General features: G+C 38.8%; 1 protein-coding gene across 8 annotated transcripts in view; it reads right to left on the reverse strand.

Moving 5' to 3' along the window:
• Positions 1-22,894, reverse strand: part of caskin1 (CASK interacting protein 1) — a 93,910-nt gene that overhangs the window by 21,571 nt on the left and 49,445 nt on the right. For 5 of the 8 annotated variants that reach the window (XM_086068976.1, XM_086069009.1, XM_086068984.1 and 2 more), the window contains exons 7-15: positions 21,195-21,303; positions 18,877-18,985; positions 17,392-17,486; positions 14,417-14,534; positions 9,255-9,500; positions 5,930-6,034; positions 5,116-5,234; positions 4,477-4,558; positions 1,996-2,108 (exon numbers count right to left, since the gene is read on the reverse strand). In XM_086068976.1, coding sequence (XP_085925102.1) covers positions 1,996-2,108; positions 4,477-4,558; positions 5,116-5,234; positions 5,930-6,034; positions 9,255-9,500; positions 14,417-14,534; positions 17,392-17,486; positions 18,877-18,985; positions 21,195-21,303 — 1,096 coding nt within the window. The remainder of the gene's footprint in view (positions 1-1,995; positions 2,109-4,476; positions 4,559-5,115; positions 5,235-5,929; positions 6,035-9,254; positions 9,501-14,416; positions 14,535-17,391; positions 17,487-18,876; positions 18,986-21,194; positions 21,304-22,894) is intronic. The other 3 variants (XM_086069025.1, XM_086069001.1, XM_086069034.1) reach the window with 3 other exon arrangements.

The raw sequence follows: 22,894 nt of genomic DNA on the forward strand, positions 1-22,894 counted from the left end.
TGTGGAATGTCAATATGGTGGCAGAAAGTCCATCTAAACTTTGATCTACTGAGAATACGTTTAAGTGCTAATGCAAGGTAGCTTGCTTGTCGAACGTCATTTTGGTAAATTTGTTCAGATACAGTACTGAGGTGGTGGATGTCAGATGTATTTAATTCATAAATATGTGAATAGCCAGCATCAATCCCTCTGAATTATTGTGGAAATCATTCTATTTAACATATCATTATTATTATCATTGTCATCATTATTATCAGAGGTGTGAATTCTGTCAATATTGATAGAAGGTCCGTCAATACGTCAATGACTGATGCCCATTTTGTTGACGATTGCAGATTGACGGGAAACTTCGACCAACTAAGCATTGCCAGAAGGGGCATTTCGCCCGTCAATATAATTGTCAATCTGTCAATAAATTTGGCAAATATTGGCGGTGGGGGTGTTGTCCAAGTGCTGACTGAACGTCACATATGTGCACTCTATCATACCGACACTTTCACACACCACATTTAGAGACGAGAGGAGCCACTTTGATTGGCCGTGATTGAAGTCGGCTGTGATCATTCTCACAGCGGTGCAGACCTCCCTCTCTCAGACCATTATCTTCTCTTTTTTGTCACAGAGGAAGCGTTCCAACACTCTGTAATCAAACACATTTAATCTGTTGGTCTGTCTCTTGCCTTTGTGTGTGGCTTCATAACACAAGCTATTTGTTGCCATCTACCGCCTCATTCTTTTTAGAGTACACACTGCTGATTGCCGCAAAACACAAGCAAAAACATGGCTCAATGATTTTTATAAAAGTTTAAGATTAGAATAGAACAGAATTGAGTTAACTTCCATTTGTACAAGTTAAAACAGAGGTGGGCAATCTCGGTCCTCGAGGGTCAGAGTCCTGCAGGTTTTGGAGGTTTCTCACTTCCAACACAAGCTGATTCCAATCAACAGGATCGTTATCAGGCTTATGCAGAGCTTGCTGATGAGCTGATTATATATCAGCTGCGTTGGAGAAGGGCAACTTGCAAAACCTGCAGGACTTCGGCCCTCGATGCCCACCTCTGAGTTAAAAGCAGGTTCAAACAGGTACATTGGAATCCTTGTTCAAGTTGGTAAGAACATATTAACCAACAAACTTTGTTGCGCTCTGCTAAATGCTAATATTTCATTTTATCGTTTTGGTTTAGTAGTTTAGTATTATTTAATTTCATTTGTATGGAATTCTTCTGCCTTTTGTATTTGTTTTCCTTGTTAAATGATCTTTTACAACTTTAATAGGCCTGCCAATTGATTAGAGACTGAACACTAGAGGGCCACTAGATTATTAGGGACTGTGCTAACAGATGGTCCTCAGAACATGACACATACACACACGCTCATGCACACATTAGCCAACAATTTACAGCAACAGCCACACATCCCTGCTACAAGACCTCGATGGCATCCTACCTTGAAATAATTACAAAACAACAAGTGACCTTCAACGCGAGCCCACACACACTCTTCAGTAAATGACAGCTTACTGCACATGTTGTAAACTCCCATTTCACACCTCTTGCGGTGAGCTAATGTGCCCACGCTGTGCGCCACCACACACATACAAACACACATACGACGATGAAACTAAAGCTAGTGCCCCTTTCAGTGATCAATATAAAGACCTCTCAGTAAAATAAGTGCAAAGGAAAAACAGAAGCTTCAACTAAAAGAAATAGGAAGAGAAATAATAGAATAACAGAAAGCAGGATAGGATGGCTCACATGCACACCTGTCACAGATTGACATGTCAGAGAGACACTCACCGTGTCATGGCCGCATCCGAACACTCGCAGCACGGATGAGGCCAGTTGTGAGAGAAACCGCTGGGACATCTTGATGTGTGTGTCGGTGTGTAAGTTGTGCTCGATTTGACTGAGGGGCTACAGTGTCCTCATGCTGCTAATTGTGGTGTTTGTATGAAAGAGGGAGAGAGGAGCGAATCTGCATGGACTGTCCTACCTTCCCCTCGCCTGGCGCCTCCCCCTTCCTGTTGGCCGTAGCATCATAAGGCGGCGCTTCGTGGAGAGGACAGCCCGATAGGCTCGACGTCCGAGAGGAACTGGCAGAGCCAACTGGGAGAGAAATCATTGGCTGGGTTCAAAATATCATCCTACCATTGGAAAGGAGCATCATGCAACAGATGATTTGACTTGTCTCCCGAACTGTCATATCACTGCATGCCAATCATATTGCGAGTTTGATAAGCAACCAGTCATATTGCAGGCTTGTCAACCAATCACTCTCTTAATCTTCCCTCCTACATTCCCTGCTTCGGCCATCTGTCTGTAAAACAAGCCAAGATGAGGGTATACGTGTTTGTGTGTGTGTATAGAAGACACAAAGTGAATTCTTAAAAGTGCTGAAGAATATTATTCCTTTTTGTGTGACTCGGCTCTCCCTACTTGTTGTTCTTGCCACTTACATAACACTGGCACAAAGAACTGTTCCTGAAAACCTTCTTGGAGCTATTATCTAATTTGCATGTTATTTTCTAAGTTTGACATGCCCAAAAGGAACTGCATTTATGTCTATTCATCATCTCTCATTTATCTTTCACAATCCTGCTATCAATTGAAAGGGAACACCTAGAGACATTATGTAATGCATAAGAAATTGCATATACATATATGCACAGGCTTTGGTCAACATTTTGCTGCAACTTTGGCACCAATTTAACGCCTGAAGTCTTTGAATATGACACCACAAGCTTGGCGCACCAACAGTATCTTTGGGCAGCTAAGCACATTCCTCTGTGCAGCAACTCACAAGTTCCATTAAGTTGGATGGGGAGCGACAATGCATTGTCATTCAAAGAGTTGTCCTGAAGTCACTTCTGCAAGATCTTAGCTGTGTGCGTAGGGTCCTTGTCTTACTCAAGGATGAACCGTTACTCCAGTCTGAGGTCAAGGTGTGAAAGTTGTGTTACGTCTCATCTCAGTTTAGTCTCCGTCAAGTCTCCCAAGTTCTGCCAAGCTTCCCACATTTTGCTAGTCACAGTCAAGCCAGCCCTCTCTCGCCCAGCCCCGTCTCACCCAGTCCCGTCATGGCACCCAGCATCCTCTCGCCCAGTCCCATCATGGCACCCAATCTTCTCTCACCCAGTCCCGTCATGGCACCCACTCGCCCAGTCTCGTCATGGTGACCCGTCTGCCCCAGTCCTTGTCCTCTCACCCGTCTCCACTTGTTTCAATAAAGTTTCTCCTTTTGTTTACAATTCCTGTCTCCTCGCCTTTGGGTCCACCCTCTCCTACGCACCTCGTTTTCATGACAGTTACTCAAAACAGCTTTGTATATTCACAGACGTACATGTATAGATCGGATGTGTGCGGATGAGCGTTCCCAGTACAGACGCATCGCATATATCCAATTTATATCCACATACGAAAGAGAACGAAGTCGGGTGTGAAAAAATCTTATTGTATGAATTGTACTGTTCACATTGCATGAAAAAATCAGATAGTTGTGAAAAAATCGGGATTGAACGTAGCCTTAGTTTTTTAAAAGATTTTGAGTACATTAAAATATATTTAGAAAAAAAAGGTTGTCACATAAAACACATTCAGGATGAACTATCTTGCCCACAATTTGGAGGCTTCAGGATGGAAAAAGTGGTTTTTTTAGGGTTTTTCCTGGCTCAAATTGAGGCAGAGTTGGTATCACCCTGACTATAATGGGTGACACGGTACCAATACCAGCATTATTTTAAGGTATTGGTATTTGCGGTGGTGACCGATACTGGGAGAGAATGAGTTAAAAATAAATGTATAAATAAATAATTGAATGTTTTAAAGATATTTGGTATTGGAGTACAGTAATCCAACAGTAATTAAAATTATTCAAGTTACAGTACTTTGATATTATCGGCTGCCCTCCTGCAGCCATTTTACGATCAGGGACTAGAAATGAGAAATTATATGAATACAAAGTTGCCATTAATTTTTGCCATTTTTAAACTGCAATCATTAAAAATGCATCCACTAGTGCATATTAAATTGTAAATATAGTGCAGCGTTGTTGTAAAACACTATTATGTTTATTGTATATACTGTGTTTTTATTACTTTGGCGATGGCTGGAGCGCACCACCTTTCAGAAAATGGGCGTGTGCAACGGTTTCTTCTTCGGTACATTAAAGTAAAAAAAATAAAAAATAAATTGTTTCTTCTTTGGTTGTTGCTTCAGGTCTTTCCGGTACACTGCTGTTGATATAGCGCCTCCATAATGGCGTAACACTTCAATTGCAGTTAAAATGCGTTCCTGCCGAGCTCAATCAACACAGCTAGAGGGCTGTGTTGAGCGATATCAGTGGCTCAGGCTGGAGGTGGCGAGCAAATTAGGTGGAGGTGGCCGCCTCTGAATTTTGTACACAGGAAAAACCCTGCAAAATGACTAATGTCAGTCTTGATCAAGTGTTCTTTGTATATTATCTTGACTGTATTACCTGCAGGCTGGTCTACAGACTTGGACTGCTCCAGTAAATGTTCCTTGGCTTTGGCAGATTGAGACAAGACTGTGGCGAGAAGCTGTAAACATGCACACAAAAACAGATATATGCACAGGTCAGGGGAGATGAGCTATTGAAAGCAAATCTTTGTGCGCATACACTACTTTTACTATGTGTACGGAGTACATGCTGTTTGTATGTACATAATGGACTTAGCACACACCCTAATCAATTAATCAATCAATCAGGTGTTGGACTAGATGTTCCTAGTCTTTATTCTTTGTCCGTCCATGACAGCCTTCGACATTTGCATTTGTAATTGCCTCATTGGAAATGAACCACTTTGCATCCCCTGCTCTTAATGAATCCATCATGGTGAAAGTCTGGAGCATTGTTAGCATTCATTTGGACTCGCTCTTCTTTAATCAGTAGTGTTGTTTTTGTGTTGCTTTAGCAGGCTCAAGTATTGGCCTGGAACAACAAGGTGAAACATGGATAAGAGCAGCCTAATGCATGACTATGCTAATAAATATTTGTCCTTTAACCATTTAAAGGACTTTAACATGACGTTACTCATAATTAGCATTTAGTAGCCTTGTGAAAAATGAACATATAAACGGAATATGTCCAACATACCTTAACCCCTTCAGCCTGCGCATGAAGGATGTGGGAAGCACTTCCAGCACTTTGACCACTGCCTGATGACCTCACACTGGTCACACTGCCAGAGCTCCCTAAACTGCAGCGGTCTCCACCTGCAACACACCCACATTCACAAAAACAAACACACACACACGCATACACACACAGGGACGGATATGCATTCATATGCATGCAATCGGCCAAAATAATAATATTGCATGCAAATGCATGCATGCGACACAAAAATGGATGCACGCACACACACACACACACACACACACACACACACACACACACACACACACACACACACACACACACACACACACACATTGAGTGGTTTAGCTGATATCCGAGACAAAGTGAAAAGTGGTGACTCTCCTTTGAAATGCACTCGGCAGCATGAGATGTGATGGACTGGACGGACAGTTGAGTGAACTGGAGTAAACAAGACACAATTCGCATTGTACACACAACACACGCACACACACAGGCACACACTACACTGCACTTTCACTTGTGTGTCATCTTCCGGCTTTCTAGCCCTCCATACATACACACAAACCACAGACCAATGCATATGGCTGCAGTCCCAAACATAAAGTTGACCGAGTTTAACTAAGCTTAAAGATGAAAGGACAGCGGGACATGACTTGTCACAGGTCAAAGAGTATCTGATGACCTTTCAATAGCCAAATAATTTTGGAAATCATCTTTTGGAAATGTTTGAATGGACGGCAGATACTGTTTGATGCCTGGCTTGGAGTTTAGAAGGATTTGAGGTCTCAGCGCAGTGCGGCTCAGTTACCTGCCACAGGCTTGCGCAGTACCCAGATCTCTTCATTGGAGCCTCCATGGGGCCCACAGGACGTGGTGGGGGAGCTGTGAGGACTTGCCTCTGAGCCACGACAACCTTCAACACAGGACACTACCGTTAGCTGCTAACTGGGCCCTAATTTGGTGCTCTTGCAAAGAGACTTTGCATAATGTTGGGCAAAACGGAGTTGTTGGAATTTATTTGCTACAGCTCCACATGGACCAATGTTAATGTGGATTTTTTTGCCCATGGAGCAAATATTTCCTTTCAGCACTGTTATGGGCGGTTTTGGGTGACTAATAATTAGTAACGCATTACTGTAACTTAGTTACTTTTTACAATAACTAATACTCGAACGCATTACTTTTTAAAATACAGTAACTTAGTTACAGTTACAATATGGTGCGATAAATTATTTAATTTAATAATTTAATTGTGCGACACTCGTGAGAATAAGCGGGTTCAGAATCTAATAATGAATGGATGGCTGCTGAGTACTGTACTACTTCCTGTTTACAATGGATTGCCACTGCCAAAGAAGACGCATTGTGGGCGGGTATCGGATTTGGCAGTCATGGAGAGTCAAGGCGAGCACAAGATGAGTTGTTTTTTTTGTGGAAATACGCTCATTACAGTACTTTACTTAAGTTGAGCAAAAAGGAACAATGTATGTTCTTTTTTTTCTTTTCTTTTTTTTACAAAAAACTAAAGAGTTACTTTTAATTGTAATGCATTACTTCTTTGTTGAAGTAATCATCAAAGTAATTGAGTTACTTTTAAAATGAAGTAACTAGTAACTGCAACTAGTTACTATTTTTTTGTAATGAGCACAACACTGTTTATGGGCTTGAACTATCAGACTTATTTAAGGTTTATTGACACTTTTAAATTATGGTTATCATTAAAATGGGACCTGCGTCACTAAAAGAAGAATGGCAGTTGACTTTCTGTTGGTAAAAAAAAAATTCTGATTTATAAAGAATGTCTTACATGACAAAGCTTTTGGTGTAATGCTGTTGAACATGAATCTTTTTTAGTATCGCTTTTTAGGACAAGGAAACATATTTGGTAACACACCATAATCAAAATTGACGCCACACACCTTAATTACTTACTTAGGCCAATCAGCAAAATTACACTGGGATATCACCCTTATGTGTACGATAATTACATTTAAAAAAAGAACAGTTAAATTCAATAACTTCCAAACTGCAATGCAATAAGTGCATTTAATGCTGACTGTTGTTATTACTACTGCAATTGTGCTTGTTAGTTCAAATTTGACCCAAAAAACAGCAGCATTTATATACTTTACCTATAAACTAAATCAAAACCAAGCCATGATCTTTAAAAAAAAAAATACTTTTTAACGGTTCAGCTCCGACTTTGAATAAACTTTCTGTGCTCTGTTCCCATCTTAACATTTTGAGAAAGAGACTCTCTCACACTCCCTTGCATTCTCAGTACACACTCACACACAAACACAGAAAAAATACAGAATATAAATATATGAAAACATGTATAAAAACCATTGTACATAAAAAATCCATAACATGAATTTCTGTGTATATACACGTGCCATAATGTACATACACATACATATATAATACAGCCATCGGTTTGCGATTATATATGCAGGCCTTTTCAGAATGAGGCTGCTGTAAGTGCATTTTTGGAGAGTGTCATAAACCATTATAACCATCTGAATAGTTTATAAATGGTTTAAATGTGTGACCAACGGTGCTGCAGAGAAACACACAAGTTGCACAAGTTCTCTTTTCTTCATGAAATCCCACCCAGCTCCTCCTTGTGGCCATTTTGCATCCCTTCAGGTCAAGTCCATCAAAGGACCTCAATAAATTGACTTGATTCGTACAGTACAATTGAAAATATGATTTTCAGCAAATGTTATTAGTCTGACAATATGAGTGTGTGCGTGTGTGTGTACTGGAGGAATCAAAATGATCTCATAAAGCAGAAAAAGAAAACAACCTTTAGGCCAGCGAACACCTTACTCACAAAACCTTTTTCGTGACATTTGTAGACTTTATTCTTAAGTCTGTTGCGTAACACATGGCATTTTAACAAAATGTCTCCCTTGCAAATATTTGCGGGACATGACCGAATGTTTTGACACCGACTTCAATTTTGTGGTTTCACCTACTTGCTTGCTTAGGTTTTCAAGTTGTGTTTTTCAGTTGTGCTTCTATATTGTTGTGATAAGAGTCAACTTTTGAAATATTGACTTTTTTTGCACAAATTTGATGAAATGATCAAATAAAAGTAGTTTTTTTTTTCTTCATTAAAAAAACAACGAAAAGTAGAGTTAATAAGGCAACAAAGATACACAACTGTAAAACACAAATTCAGCAGACAGACCGGCACATTTAAGAAGCTGATTAATGCTGATGAGAAGCACATCTGCCATTATTGCTGTATACTGGATGTTAAGTACCGTTGGAAACATAATTGAACAAAACATGATTCACAGAAAATTATGACTCCAGTACCATAAATTCATTTTTGGAAAAGAGAGTGTACTTTTTTTTTTTTTAAGATGTGAAAGAGCTCGCACGCATGGATAGTAAAATGCTGACAACAATAGATGGCGGAAAGGACAATACTGTCCAGTAACAATTCTTACAACAGTAGTTAAAAAAGTGGGTGTGCTGTCCTAGCAAACAGAAATTACTCAATCTACTTAAAAAAAAGAAAGAAAAGAAAACAATAATTAAAAAAAAGCAACTCAGGTGAGAACATGTGTGTTGCAAAATGGCGTGCTGTGACTTAATTTATTTATTGAGTTTACCCTCAATAAATTACCCACAAACTGAACTTTTCTGATTCAACTTCAACAATAATTTCCTTTTTGCTTTACTGTGATTGCTTGTTCGTGTACACTATCTACAATAGTGTTTGTTATAATAATAATGATGATGATAATATTAATGGATTTTGCAATCCACAACCTGAAGAGCAGGGAATTTGCTTCTACAATATTAGACTTGTCAAGTAATGATGTAGGTCTCAATAATGGAAAGTGACAACAGCATCAACAAAAACAAAAGCAATTCAGTATGAATAACACATAAATCTACATAAATAATGACCCATAACAGAAAACTTTAAAGGATGCCTTCTTATAAATAATGAAGTCATCAATTGTAATCGTTCATAGCCAATTAGCTTTGTGAGCTTGTAATAATGAAAGAAAAGTAGAAAGCATCCCTTGAAGTTTTGATAATAATAATAATAATAATAATAATAATAATAATAATAATAATAATAGTAATAATAGTGAAAAGGGGGCGTGTACCTGGGGCAGTGGGGGTGTCTCCCTGTGGGGTTGTCACGGGCGACCTGTTATAGCCAAAGGAAGTGAAAAGTGGAAGCAGTGGCTGATGGGAATGTGGTGGAGGAGGAGGCGGTGGAGGCAGGATATGGATCTGATGGAACGTGGTGTCGTTGCCGTTGACTACCACGTTGGCGGGGGCAACCGTCGCCGGGGCAACCAGCGGTATCTTTTGAAACTGTTGAGTGCAAATGACTGTGCTGGCCAAACCTAGATACACGCACCGTGACGACACACACACACAACCAGCCAACAGTGAACCACCGCCACGAAACAAACCACAAAAAGGAAACATAAGAAAAGGGAGGGAAAAAAAGAACAAATTATAAACAAGGAAGGCTAACGTTAAGACTAAAACAATGAGGAGGGAGTTCATGAAGCCACGTGATGCTTGAGAGAAGAATGAGGTGAAGTCATGAAATGAAACTGAAAATGATACACTGAAAATGGGAGTCCAAAGCCACCTTGCAATGTGTGCTCTGAGTGACTCATTTGGCCTAACTGAGCAAAAGTGAAAAAATGTTGACCCATTACACCATGTTCTTTCGCATGAAATTAGCTGAAAATATGCAGTGCTTTGACATTCCCTTCCTGCTTTAAAAACAATGAACTCATTGCTGTGTACTTTTTGACCGTGATAAAACAGCTACATGACTTGAATAGCACACTGTTATCCTCAGCTAGTGACTATAGTATACGTCCTATGTTTTTACTACTTCTGAGCCTTACAATGTGCTAATAGGCTAACACACGTGTATAGAGAAGGTATGTACAAAAAAATGATTTGAATCAAAAATGTGGTTTTGATTTAAAAGATGCGAGTGCACTGAATCGTTTCATTTGGAAATATATCAAGCTACATATCGAATCGTCGTAATGGAAACATATTTTTGAAAGAAATGCCACATTTACAGTATATCATAATTTCAATCATATACTATATCGTCAAACTAACTCCTCCATAGTCCAATAATATGTAAAATTGTCATATTTGTGCTCTCAGGCTGTGTTTTTGTTTTTTTTACTAGCAGAGTGATTGATGGTAGGTGGTTCCTCCTGCGACTCACCTGCCGCCTGTTAGTAATCAGATGTCTTTATAATGCCCTGGTCAGACTACAAGAAATTAGAGTTCAGTTTCGAGGCGCCACACGGGGTGGACTTAAATGTTTGACTCCGCCCACATGGATTTTACAAAATGGTTTAAAAAAAAATTTGGGGAACAAAATTTGCAGATTTAATGATGCACCTTAGTCAGCCAGGGCGGAGCTAACTTAACGGTTTGACGGAAGAGGTCGAAGTGCAGTACTACATGTCACCAGCAGATAGCGCATCCCTCGAAGGTTGAGGTTAGTATTTGGTTTTTAATTTTCGTTGTTCAATAAAGTGTTAAAACAATACTGTAATCGTGATGTAGTAGGGTTGTGATTATGGTTCGGGTTAGGATTAGGGTTAAGGTTATAAAATGTTATAAAATGGCACACAAAGCCGCCAGGGCAATAGTTTAACAACAAAGAAAGAAAGAAGAAGGCGCTTTGAGGTTGAAAATCTATGTGGGCGGAGTCAAATGTTTAAGTCCATTCCACAGCCAGGGCTTATTCTGATTTTGACCTGACAGATGTGTCACAGACAAACAGGGAATGTTGTGAACGATTTTGAGTTATCTTGACGTAGCATCACCCGTGTAGTGTGACCCGCTGAGCGATTGGTCTCCTAGTGTCTGGGACGCTTCACAACCACCCCCACGAAAGTCTAGCATGTCAAAATTTTTGCTCGTCTTGTTGCCCAATGTGACATACATAATTACATATGTCGTCGTCCTTTTGGTTCCGCAGCATTGACCAATAGTGAGAGGGGGCGAAACATCAATCACACACTAACCAGCACGTTATAGCTCCTTTTTTTTTGCCCTAGATATCTCATGGGACGGGGCCAGACAGATGCAACCCGGAAAAAATTGTACCCTGTCTCGCACTAAATTCAGGTTCTTCTCCTTCGGGGGGAGGGGGGCTGTCAATTAAGTCCCGCCGGCAAGCACAACTTCTACCTGCGTCCCAAAACCGTAATCGATCCTCACCAAATGTATGTGTGTACTTCAGTACTTATCTCCTCACCAAAACATACTCTAAAATATCAAAAGTCACATTGTTTTCATTTTATGGACGGGAGCCATCGTCATAGGCAACAACTTATGATGTGAATAAAGTATAAAGAAATATTGTGACTGTCGTTCTAATATTTTCAGAGTATGATTTGGCTATACTGTAAGTAGGGATGGGCACATACTACATTTAGTGAGGATTGATCACGTCTTTGGGACAGACATCTTTTTGAAGTCGGGCCAGGCCTTGGTGCCTTGACAGCCGCTCCCGCTATGTGTATGTGTGTGCGTGTGTGTCCTCGAAGGACGGTTCAGAGTGAATGTGCGTATTAAATGCACCGTACTAAATCAAGTCAAATAGGAATAAATATTTAAGCAGTGTAGAACTTACTCAAACACAATATAATATTTCAGTGATTGATAAAATGCTAAAACAATATGTTCTCCCCAAATAAATGAACAAAATAGGCTATAATACCATGAGGCATGTAAATAAATTAAAATACAGTTCTAATTGGCTACTGAGTCATATCTTAAACACTACCGAGCCGGGAGCGCAAGCCATGCGCTCATGTTTGCACAGCCACATTTGTCCCGCGTGCTCCATGTAGTTTGGCTACACGACACAAAGCAAATTTATCAGGTAATCTGTCGTGAAAGACAAAAAAGTCGTGTAGTTTGAGCTCGGCATAAGGCAGTTGAGGCAGCTCACTAGTGTTGGACTCTACTTAGCTCTGTTGCTCAACTGTCTTTTTGCATTTACTCTGGTTAGTTTGCTTCGCTTTTGGCTCTTCTACCATCCTGTCGTGAGTGAGTATATTATTTGCAGTGAAGGGTAGGTGAAGCCTCATGAAGCGTGTCGGCACATTTCGCAAACGGTATTGATACCGTGTTGGCACTGTGTTGTTAATTGTTACTGTGTCACTGTTGCTCAATAGGACACCTGCTGAATCTTACATCATTACATTGCAGGCAACCTATATACAATATTGCTTAGTTACATTTATATTGTATGTTATTGTGTATTATTTTTATTTTAATCAAAGTTTAAAATATCGTTAAAATATACAGCCAATAAATAATGTGAACATGTGTCAATGTGTATCAGACTGTAAGCGTAAGTTTGTGAAAAGATGTTGCCTATGTACTAGTCTTTGAGGCACAGTGTTCTTTAAATTATTTTTCAACATATGTTTTTCGTTTAAATAAAAGTTTTTTCCAGTGTTTTGGCAGTAAAGTGATTCCTTTTCTAGCTTCGGAAAATACTGTCACGAGGTATTTATGTGGCTGGCGTGCCTGAGACAGTGGAGATAGCTCGTAGATGGTTCATAATATACTTTAGAATTATCATTGCATGGAAATTTGATGTTAAAAAAAATAAAAATAAAAATAATAATTCCATAAGTGAAACACGTGATTTTTAAAGTGATACTAATACTCCTCAACCAGGGATCAAACCCACATCCTCTTTTAGTGAACGCCTGCAATGCGTACCGCGATAACCAATCAGTTAAATGTCCCACACCGTGTAGAAGGCATGGAAAGTGAAAGTAACCTTTTAAACAAGGAAAACATTTTCCAATATATCAATGATGTCTGGCAAGGTGGAATCCTTTCTTCTATCACATTGACTTGAAGGGAAGAATTGTGCTTCAAAAGATCTGCGACTCAGGTAGATACACTTCCTTGTAAAGTTCGATGCCTCAGTGACAGGTGTAGTGATGAGCGACACATGAGTTTTTCTCAAAGCGATATGTGCACCGACACCGATGCATCGCTCTCTTAACTCAACGAATGCACAGACGTGTTGATGCGCATGGACCCATCACTAACTATCTGTCTTTTTCTCTTGTGTCTTCCATTAGTAGAATCCCATTTAAAATTGTTGTAAATTTTTCCTTGCGTATTTTGCGAACATTTTTTGTTAACTGTTCGTTCTTTGCATTTTGCAAGCGTCATTTTTTTAGTTCCCTTTTTGTTCTTTTTTTTTGTTAAAATTACCTGGGGTCTGCAATTGACAAACAAAAATGACAACTATGTTGCTAGAAAATCACTTTGCCCATGTCCAGTTGATGTCGCACTTCACTGCCTGGCTTGCAAAATGTGACCGAGAACATCCTTCTACATGATTAATGGCACTTGTCAAAGAGTGAGTGGGGACAGATGGAAGGAAAAAAAAAATTACAAAATGGATGGAAAATACATGAGCAAATAAGTACGACCTCTTGTTAGAACAGTGGCACTCCCTTAGCATATGTTCCGATAGTGATTTTGATTAAGTTCTATAGTGAGAAGTGATCAGTACCAGCGTAAGAATGTATCAATGGTGAGAATGATGCTGATGAGGGGAGACCACGAGGACATCACAGACATAATGTAAGACATCCCAGTTGAAGACGACCATCACACATACATATTGACTGGGACAAGTGAGCACAAAACTTCACAAACAGAGCGACTATATTGACAGATAAACACCAATACACATTTAAAAACGGACACCAGCTTGTGTCTGTGCAGTGAAATGATGGAATGGGTCGGAGCCAGAATGGGCTACTGTTTGTCTCACCCGGTCAACCTACCTGTTATGTTAATCAATTGTATACATGGGAATATTATTTATCCCCTGTTATTGACCATTAAATCTGGATTTACACTGCAAGTCTAAGTGCTCAACTCCAATGTTTTGGACTGTTTACTAACACGTAGTCAAGTGAGTTAAGTCGTGCTACATGTCGTTTTTGTTACTCAGCAGGTACTTTCATCATCAATCAGTAAAGAGTGATATATTCCCTCGGTAGAGTACAACCAGCTGGGTGAGCTTCAGGCTGTGTCACAATATCGCAACAAGTCTCCAAGTGTGAGAGAAGATGATAAATCTTCATTTGTTTGCATTTACTTGACAATTACGCTTGAAACGAAACGTCTTTTCGTCATCATCCTCTTCCACGATTTCATTCAACTGGAATCATTTTAACACACGCGCGCACACGCACAATCATGCATACACACGTGCACGCACACACACCTGTTCGTTTGCTGATGACCTCCACCATGGTGGAGGGAAAGTAGCCCACTCTATCATTTCCTGTCCGGTTGTCATGGATACAGCCTTTCCAGCGTCCATCCGGGTGCTGCTCCAAAACCTGCCAGGTAATAATGTTTACACACAAGAATATACATTCTTTCGGTATTTGATTTACTTATTTAACATATATGTGTATAGATACCAATAACTATTTTAACATGGGTTTGTTTATATTTGTTTACCTCAAATTTTTTTTCGTTTGTTCTTTAATGAATGCAAATTTAGGTGATGTTGTGGCGTGGGATGAATTTGCTGAATTCAGTTACTGTATACAGTGCAGTGCAAAAGTGTTTGCCCTCATCACAATTCCTTTTTTTGTGCATAGTTTCCCCACTTAATGCTTATGATCATCAAAAAGTGCAAATATCAGACACAGATAACCCATGCGAATATAAGATGCAGTTTTAAAACGGTGATTTGGTTTATTGAGGTAAAAAACTATTCAAAGCTCCATGTGAAAAAGTTCTTGCCCTAAACGTAAAAACTAGTCAGGCCACCCTCAGCAGCAGCAACCAAAGTCAAGCATTTTCTGTGACTGCCAATGAGTCTTTTATATCTTTGAGGAACTATTTTGTCCCCCTCTTCCACTCCAAAGCCTTCTTTTTTTTTTTTTTTTTTAAGTCATTCAGAAGTTAACTTGCTGGTGTTTTGGATCATCGTCCGGCTGCAGAAGATAACTGATGGTTGAATGTTCTTCTTCATGATTTTCTGGTAAAGAACAGAATTCATGGTTGTCCAGGTACTGAATTAGTGAAGCAGCCCCAGACCGTTACACTACCACCAAAATGCTGTGACTGCTGCTATGATGTTATTTTTCTGAACTGTTGTGCCAAAAAATTCAACTTTTATCATTTATCTTTACATTCAGATGTCTTTTGGGGGGGGGGGGGGGTATGTTCTTTAGTGTTTTTCGCCTGGATGTCATTTTTGGCTCTCGTTTTCCTTATTGTTGAGCCATGAATACTGACACTCACCTTAAGTGAGGCAAGGGAGGGCTACAGTTCTTTCGATATTGTCCTGGGCTCTAGGTTATTTCTGCAGCCCGACCACTTGTGGGAAGTTTCACCATTATTCCATGTTATCTTCGTTTCAAGATAATGGCACTCACCATAGTTTGCTGATAGAATACTGATAGAAGGCAATTACTTTAATTCTTATCTGTTCTTAATATTTGTTTGTGTTTTGTTGTTGTTGTTTTTTATAGTGGCATATTTTTTTGCCGATTTTTGAGATCTTTAGTCCAACTTTATCACCAGACAAGTTCTATTTAGGTGATTTCTTGATTGAACAGGCCTGGAGGTCATCAGGCTTGGGTGTAGCCAGTGAAAATTTAATCAGCTTTCCAAAAATGTGATTAGGCAGTCAGTTAATTCAGAATTTAAGTAGGGCCACCAAGTACTCTTTTATACTGGGCCTGGAAGGTTTTTTTCCCCTTAATAAATACAATCACAATTTAAAAACGGCATTTTATGTTTACTTGTGTTATCGTTAATTGACATTTACATTTGTTTGATGATCGTGAACATTAAAGTGAGGAAACCATACATACACATACACATACTCACCCACATTTAAAAAAAAAAAAAGAAGCGATGATGATGACATTACCGAATGAACAATACTGAGCTATTTTTGAAAAAAAAATAAATAAATTTTTAATTAAAATAAAAATAATAAAGTGAGGAAACCAGACATTTAAGAAGATGGAAAAATATATGCGAGGCAAACACTTTTTCAAAACACTGTATATAACTTATAATGTCAACACTACATATGTATACGGCATTGTGACGTTTTGAGAAGGCTTGAAAATCCTAGACAGCATCATTCAAATGTTGACAGTTGAATGAGAGCTTTTAAATGTTGCGTGATGGCAGAAAAGCCAATGTGTTCATTCAGACCCTCAGCGAAGAAAAACAGCCGCTGCTTGGCTTCCCTAACAATCATAAATATTCATGAATGGTGTTGCAGACTACGATGTAGGCATAAACATGTTTCTCTCTGCTTTCGTAGTAAATGCTGAATTAGCTCATTCGAGCATATTAATCAACCTAAAACACAGCACTCATTCTCAAACAAAACTGCTCTCTCAATGGCATAAGCGTCTCAACGCATTCAATGGGATTTGAAATGTTGAATTTATACTCTGCATAGAATAACAATAATATTGTTCATTGAATTGATCCAATTAAATTATTAAAATGTTTTTCTACTCCATCCAATCAGCAGAGCCAATGCAATTTCTAACTGACAACAAAAACTTGAAGGAAATCATTAATAGAATGTAAATCTGTCAATCCATTACTATGACTTTCTTTTAGAAATTGAAGAAAGGCTCTCTACTAATTATTATTAAAGTTGTACCTTTTTTAATTGCTCGAATGAATGCACCGGTAATAACTTGCCTCTTGCCAAAAGTATTTCTTACAATTTTTTTAAAGTTATTAAACTTCTACAACAGAACATTTGATCTGTATTTTATCTGGAATCAGGCGATGACACTCTGCACTTTGCTCACAATAATCAGCGCTACATCTTGAGTGTTTCCAGTTACAGTCTGCGCATCCACCTGATGGCATTATCTTTTCAATTTCCAACGTTTCAGGCTAAAGATAGCATCAACCTTTGAAAATGGCGTGAATTATTCGCCAAAAGGCCAGACTTAAATTCCAAGACTGTGATCTAGCAGATCCCATCTCTGCTGCTTTGTGTGTGTCCTCGGCACAGTGCCAGCATTAAATATTTCATGGCAGGTAAACCTCAAAGTAGGTGTTTCATTACATCCGTAGGCCAGTGTAGCTTGCAGCTTAATTTTTTGGGCGGGTGGTATTAAATGGGCTAGTGCTGGGTTTGATTTGGCCTGTACTCACTGAGTGAGTCACGAATGTGCGTGTGTTTGTAGGTGTGCATTGTACCGTAATGACATCTCCTGCTTTGATGTTGAGGCTGGTTAAGTCGTAATTGTTGCAGTAATCTTTCAAAGCCCGAACCTGAAGAGCTGCAGACGCATCTGTGCAACACAAAAACATTTATTTATTTATTGATTACTAAACATGTCTCACAACAACATCCAAAATTAGCATTACCATGACACTACCAGTGGGAAGAAGTATTCCACTAAAAGAAGACATATTTTTATTATTTTTATTTTTTACAATTCAATAACACGCCGGGTCAAGCTGACCTAACATATAAATTTTTCTTTTATTTTTTTTAATGAAACTTCATATCACCAGACTATAAATTATTAAAACGTAAATATTTATCAGAATGCTTTTGGAACATAAATTGACCTGTTTTAAATTGGAAGTTACAAAACATGGTTCACTTTGACATAGAGATATTTTTAATTAAAATAGTTACTTATGTTTATCTGAATGCTTTTGGAACATAAATTGACCTGTTTTAAATTGGAAGTTACAAAACATGGTTCACTTTGACATACAGATATTTTTAATTAAAATAGTTACTTATGTTTATCTGAATGCTTTTGGAACATAGTCAGGGTCAAATTGACCCATTTTAAAGTTTAAAAACTACAAATTGGTAGGTTTTCGCAACAAAACTTTTCATCGTCAAACAGTTTAAATGGTTCATTATGACACATTTTAATTGAAAACTGTTAATCATGAACCATAGTTCTTTATCAGGGCACTTTTGGAACACTAAACACAGCTGACCAATTTCCAAGTTAAAGAATTATAAATAGTAATGGTTTATGAAAGCGGTTAATAAATGTTTATTGGGATGCGTTTTTACTATTAAATATAACCCGGGTCAAAGTGACCCGGTAACATAATTTTAATTTTATAGTCATTATTTATTGTGTAGTCCAGTTGTAAGTCTTCTTTAACACTAGCTGCCAAGTTATGGCCGGATAAAGTTGGTGTAGGGGGGCGGATATTATGTAAATTAGATGTAAAGTTTATAACAGCTTGCTGGCAGACACATTTTCAGATATAGGCATATTAAAGATTTACATGGTTGTTTAAATTCACACTTGATATGAGAGCAGGCACTCATAGAGACCCATCTACTTGTTGACAAATATATGTCCCATTTAAGCCACACAAATAGGTGTCATTTCTGATGTCATACAAGCGTCAGCATAACATCACACAAAATATCAGCAAATCCTGTGTAACATCGGTATCTAAATTAATTATAGATTCTTATTATATTCTTCGAGACCACAGTTCAGCGATGACCTTTCGGCACATTTTATTTCAACTTGAATTTATTCCTATGGGAAAAACTGCCGGACTAAATCAAAAGCCGTAAGATTCCCGAGAAGCTAAAATTAAAAGATCCATCCATCCATCCATCCATCCATCCATCCATCCATCCATCCATCCATCCATCCATCCATCCATCCATCCATCCATCCATGATTCGTGTACCCCGGAGAAGTTGCTTGATCTCTCTGCTTGCTTGTGTTGCGGTGAACTGATAGACGATGTCCAGCGCAGTCTGGCTGAAGGTGTTTCGCACCGTGGCGTTGATACCACTCTGCACACAGAAAGTGTGAGAAGACAAAGAGAAAACAATTGCCACTAAGTGAAATTTGAAACACATTATCCATTTAACTGCATCGCTCGCAGTTAATTATGTTTCCACGGGAGAAAAACACGAGCAGTTATTTCAAAACCATTAAGCGCCCTGTCATAATTAAACTCAGCGGGCTGTGGTCTTTAACTATGAGGACTTAACAAGACAAAGGCCAAAGAGCAATACCACGTTCACATAACACCCGATGAAGATGAATAAAGACGAGTACAGCCTCAAGTTGCCCCGGGACAAAGAATCATAACATCTCACCTCAAGGGATGTAAATGCAAGTTAGTTTTCATGCAGCTCTTTTCCATAAGGTGGCATTTTAATGTCACAAGCATAAATACACCATTTGCATAATCTCTCATAGTTTCTCTCCCTCGATGAAGCTTGTGCTTTGCATCCCATTGCTTTTGTTGGACCTCAGTTTTATCACGTGGTGATGACAAGATTTTACAAAGCCTTTCATGAGCATGAGAAAAGTCCAAAAGTGCCCTCGTTAACACGGCTAGACCATCATAGAAAAGTACCTGGAATTTTCAACACATTTGTACAATGAAGCACTGTGGACTTTTCAAAATAAAAAATATTCACGGGGCAGTTTCAAATAACACATTTCATTGCAATGCACAGCAGAAGTGATGCGAACTGCTGTTTTGCTTTCAAATATTTGCTGTTGAGCGTGAGAAAACCAACAGCCACAATGTTCTTGAAAAGTAAGAACTGCTGGCGAATGAGCCAAGGAATGCCTAGACATGGGAGGGTCGTCTTTTTAGAGTGAGTGAAACGCTGTGGGACACATTTTTAATATGCTGTATTAAACAATATAATATATAAACGGCAAAATGAACAGTTCAAATCAACACATTTTAGCAGAGTATTTCATGATTTATGAATTACGTGCCCACAGTGGCCAAACCGGTAGGTACCAGTTCTGCTCAGGTAATCAGGTCGGCTACGGGGCCCTGCGCCTGTTGATTACATCACGCTATATATATGATTGGCTGCAAATTGGCCAGATTGTGGTTGGTCCAAACTAGCATTTTTCTCGTGATCAGATTTCATCTGAGTTTTTAATGCTTTCTTTAGAAACATTACAAGGTTACATAACATTACAAGTTAACATATCGATGCAACAGCCAAGACAGATAAACAAATGGTTTCACCAAAGTGGGATAGAAATTCTTGGTAGAAATAGACAAATGTTACATTTAAAGGTGCTTCATATAGTGTGTGGTGTGGTACATATAAGTTAAACGTTTTGACTTTTTGGTGGGAGCTCACGGCCTTTGATTAACATTTGTATCAATAGGAAGATGTTTTTTTAAATATAAATATTGGAAATTATTTAGTCCAATAAATACATAATCCCAGACTTCCCATAATAATAAATGAAATGATCTATATTCTCAAATAATTTGCACACACAGGAAATATAGGTTTATATTGCCAATATGTGTTCCTTTTATCAATAAGAGGTTGTTGTTGTTTATTTGAGTATTTAAGGATAATTTATAATGCTATACAGTAGTTGACAATTCTGTAAATGGAAAACATTACAGAGCAAATAACCTCAAAATTGTTTTTATTATGGTAGTCGTTCTTTTAAGTCGTGTCGAACCAAACTGCAATGAGTGGTGTATGTAGCCTGTCTACTACATATTTTACACCGATCATATTGCTAAATAAGGTAACTGCAATCCCACTCAATAGGCTGCAGTGCAATATTCACAATTGTACTTTTTTCATTGTTGTTTTGTAGAAACTATATAGGACAGGATGTATAGAAACTATACATTCATCTAACTGTTGAACACATCTTTCCATTTAGATGACAAACACAGCATATTACGAATTGTTAACAGTTTCACAAGCAGGAATGAAGGTTCCTATTTCTTAATGGACGGAATATGCTTTGGTTTGGCAGCATTGTGGCATTGCAGTTCTGAGGTCCGGGGTTCAAAACAGCAGATTTCCTGTGTGGACTTTATGTTCTCTTTAGGGTTGTATGGTTTTTTCAGGTATTTCCTCCCACATTCCCAAAATATGCATGTTCGGATAACTGAATGTGTGGCCTGCAACTGAATGGCGACAAATCAAAGGTCATCAGAGACCCTAAGCACTCCAGCTCGGACATCAGTAAAGAGTTCAATAAGGTCCCACTTACTTCCAGCAGGAGTCTCACTGCCTCGGTCTTGCCACAGAGGGCCGCCTCGTGCAGGGCAGTACCCGCTTTGGTCTGTCGGTTGATGTCAATTCCCGACTGGATCAACAGTCTGCCCACGGAGCGGAGACGGAGCCAACAAGAGTGGGAAGAGTGAGGAAAAACATGTGGAGATGAGGATTAGAGAGGGTGCGAAGAACCTGAGAGGCATCACAGCTGCAGACTGATGAACACACAGAGCAAGTTTAGTGCGAATAGCTAGCGCACATGAAAAGAGCCAAACCAAAGAATGCAATCAGTTCAAGTTCACACCCTATCATATTTTCTTAGGTTTGTCCAAATGAAAATGCAAAAGGATAAAAAGGAGGGCAGATTGCTGCGCTTGCTGCTCAACGTTTTGGCATTCTTGGCAAGATAACAGCACAGCAGAAAAGAAACCTCCCTCTCAAGCTAAAACCACTCTTCTAACCATCAGCATACATAACATAGCAAACCAGAGATGAAATTAGATTGACAATTACTCAAAGTATCAGTAAAATAAACAGATTGAATTAGCTACAATTCATTCATTGAGCTATTTTGTTGATGAGATGCTGTAGCCTCCTATCATTATTCTGACAAACAAGGCAGCGTGCATATTTGATGCACACTCCAATAATAAAAGTGCTGTTACACTTCGGTCATATAATCGAAATATTGTTCTTTCATGCATTTTGCATGAGCCATGCTGGTGTTCCCAACATAGCAGTCTTGTCTGTTAATCTCAAACCCTGGATGAGTTTTTTCTCACCTCATAATTTCTTGATTGACTTTATTGTGGGTCCTTCTTGGAAATAACTTGAGTATATTTCTATTTGAAGATTGGTGTTAGTGTGACTGGAGCAAGACAAACCAAGGCTGGAAATGAAGCTGTCACAAAACTCATTTAATTGTCCTCTGATGTTTGTGTGTCTGTTGAAGACTGCTGGCCGTCCATAATGAGCATCATTTATCCGTGTCACATTGACGACCTCGGTTCCATCAAATATGACTTGTGGCAGCACGGTTTTACAGTATATTGGCTAGCAGGGCTGCCTCACAGACAAGAGGATCTGGGTTAAAATCTTGGCTTTGGACCTGACTTGTGGAAAACATGCATGTTAGGCTAATTGTGAACGCTGAATCAGGGGTGTCCAAGGGCCACATACAAAAAAAAAAAACGCAAGAAAGGGTCACTTTACCGTGCTTCGCCTTTAATTTATTTAAAAGCAATCCATCAAAGTAGGATAGAAGACATGGGAAGCAATTCTAAATTTGTTTTACATACACTATAATTATTAAAAATGTGCTAGGTGGTGAAGCTAAAAGTCAAGGTTAGGTTTAGGGTTAGGGTTAAAAAAGCTAAACTGACCTTCACACAGAGCAATTGGTCCAAACAATCACAATTTTATGCTATATACTGCTGTAACTGTAAAATTATCTTTTATATCATTTCATATATGAAAAGGCGACTAGAACTCTAAATCAAAATCTCATCAAAAGTCTACCTACTAGGGTTAATTTCGTCAACGAAAATTTAACAAAAAGAATTTCGTCAACACACATTTTTCACCAGACTAAAACTAGACTGGACTGGACTAAAACCCTCATTAATAAACAACAATAAATATGTATATGCCTTTTTGGTGGTTAATGAAGACTAGATAAAAATGTACTTCACTTAA

The sequence above is a fragment of the Leptonotus elevatus genome, chromosome 1, assembly GCF_054856555.1.
Source record: "Leptonotus elevatus isolate MCC_2025b chromosome 1, RoL_Lele_1.0, whole genome shotgun sequence".
Lineage (NCBI taxonomy): Eukaryota > Metazoa > Chordata > Actinopteri > Syngnathiformes > Syngnathidae > Leptonotus > Leptonotus elevatus.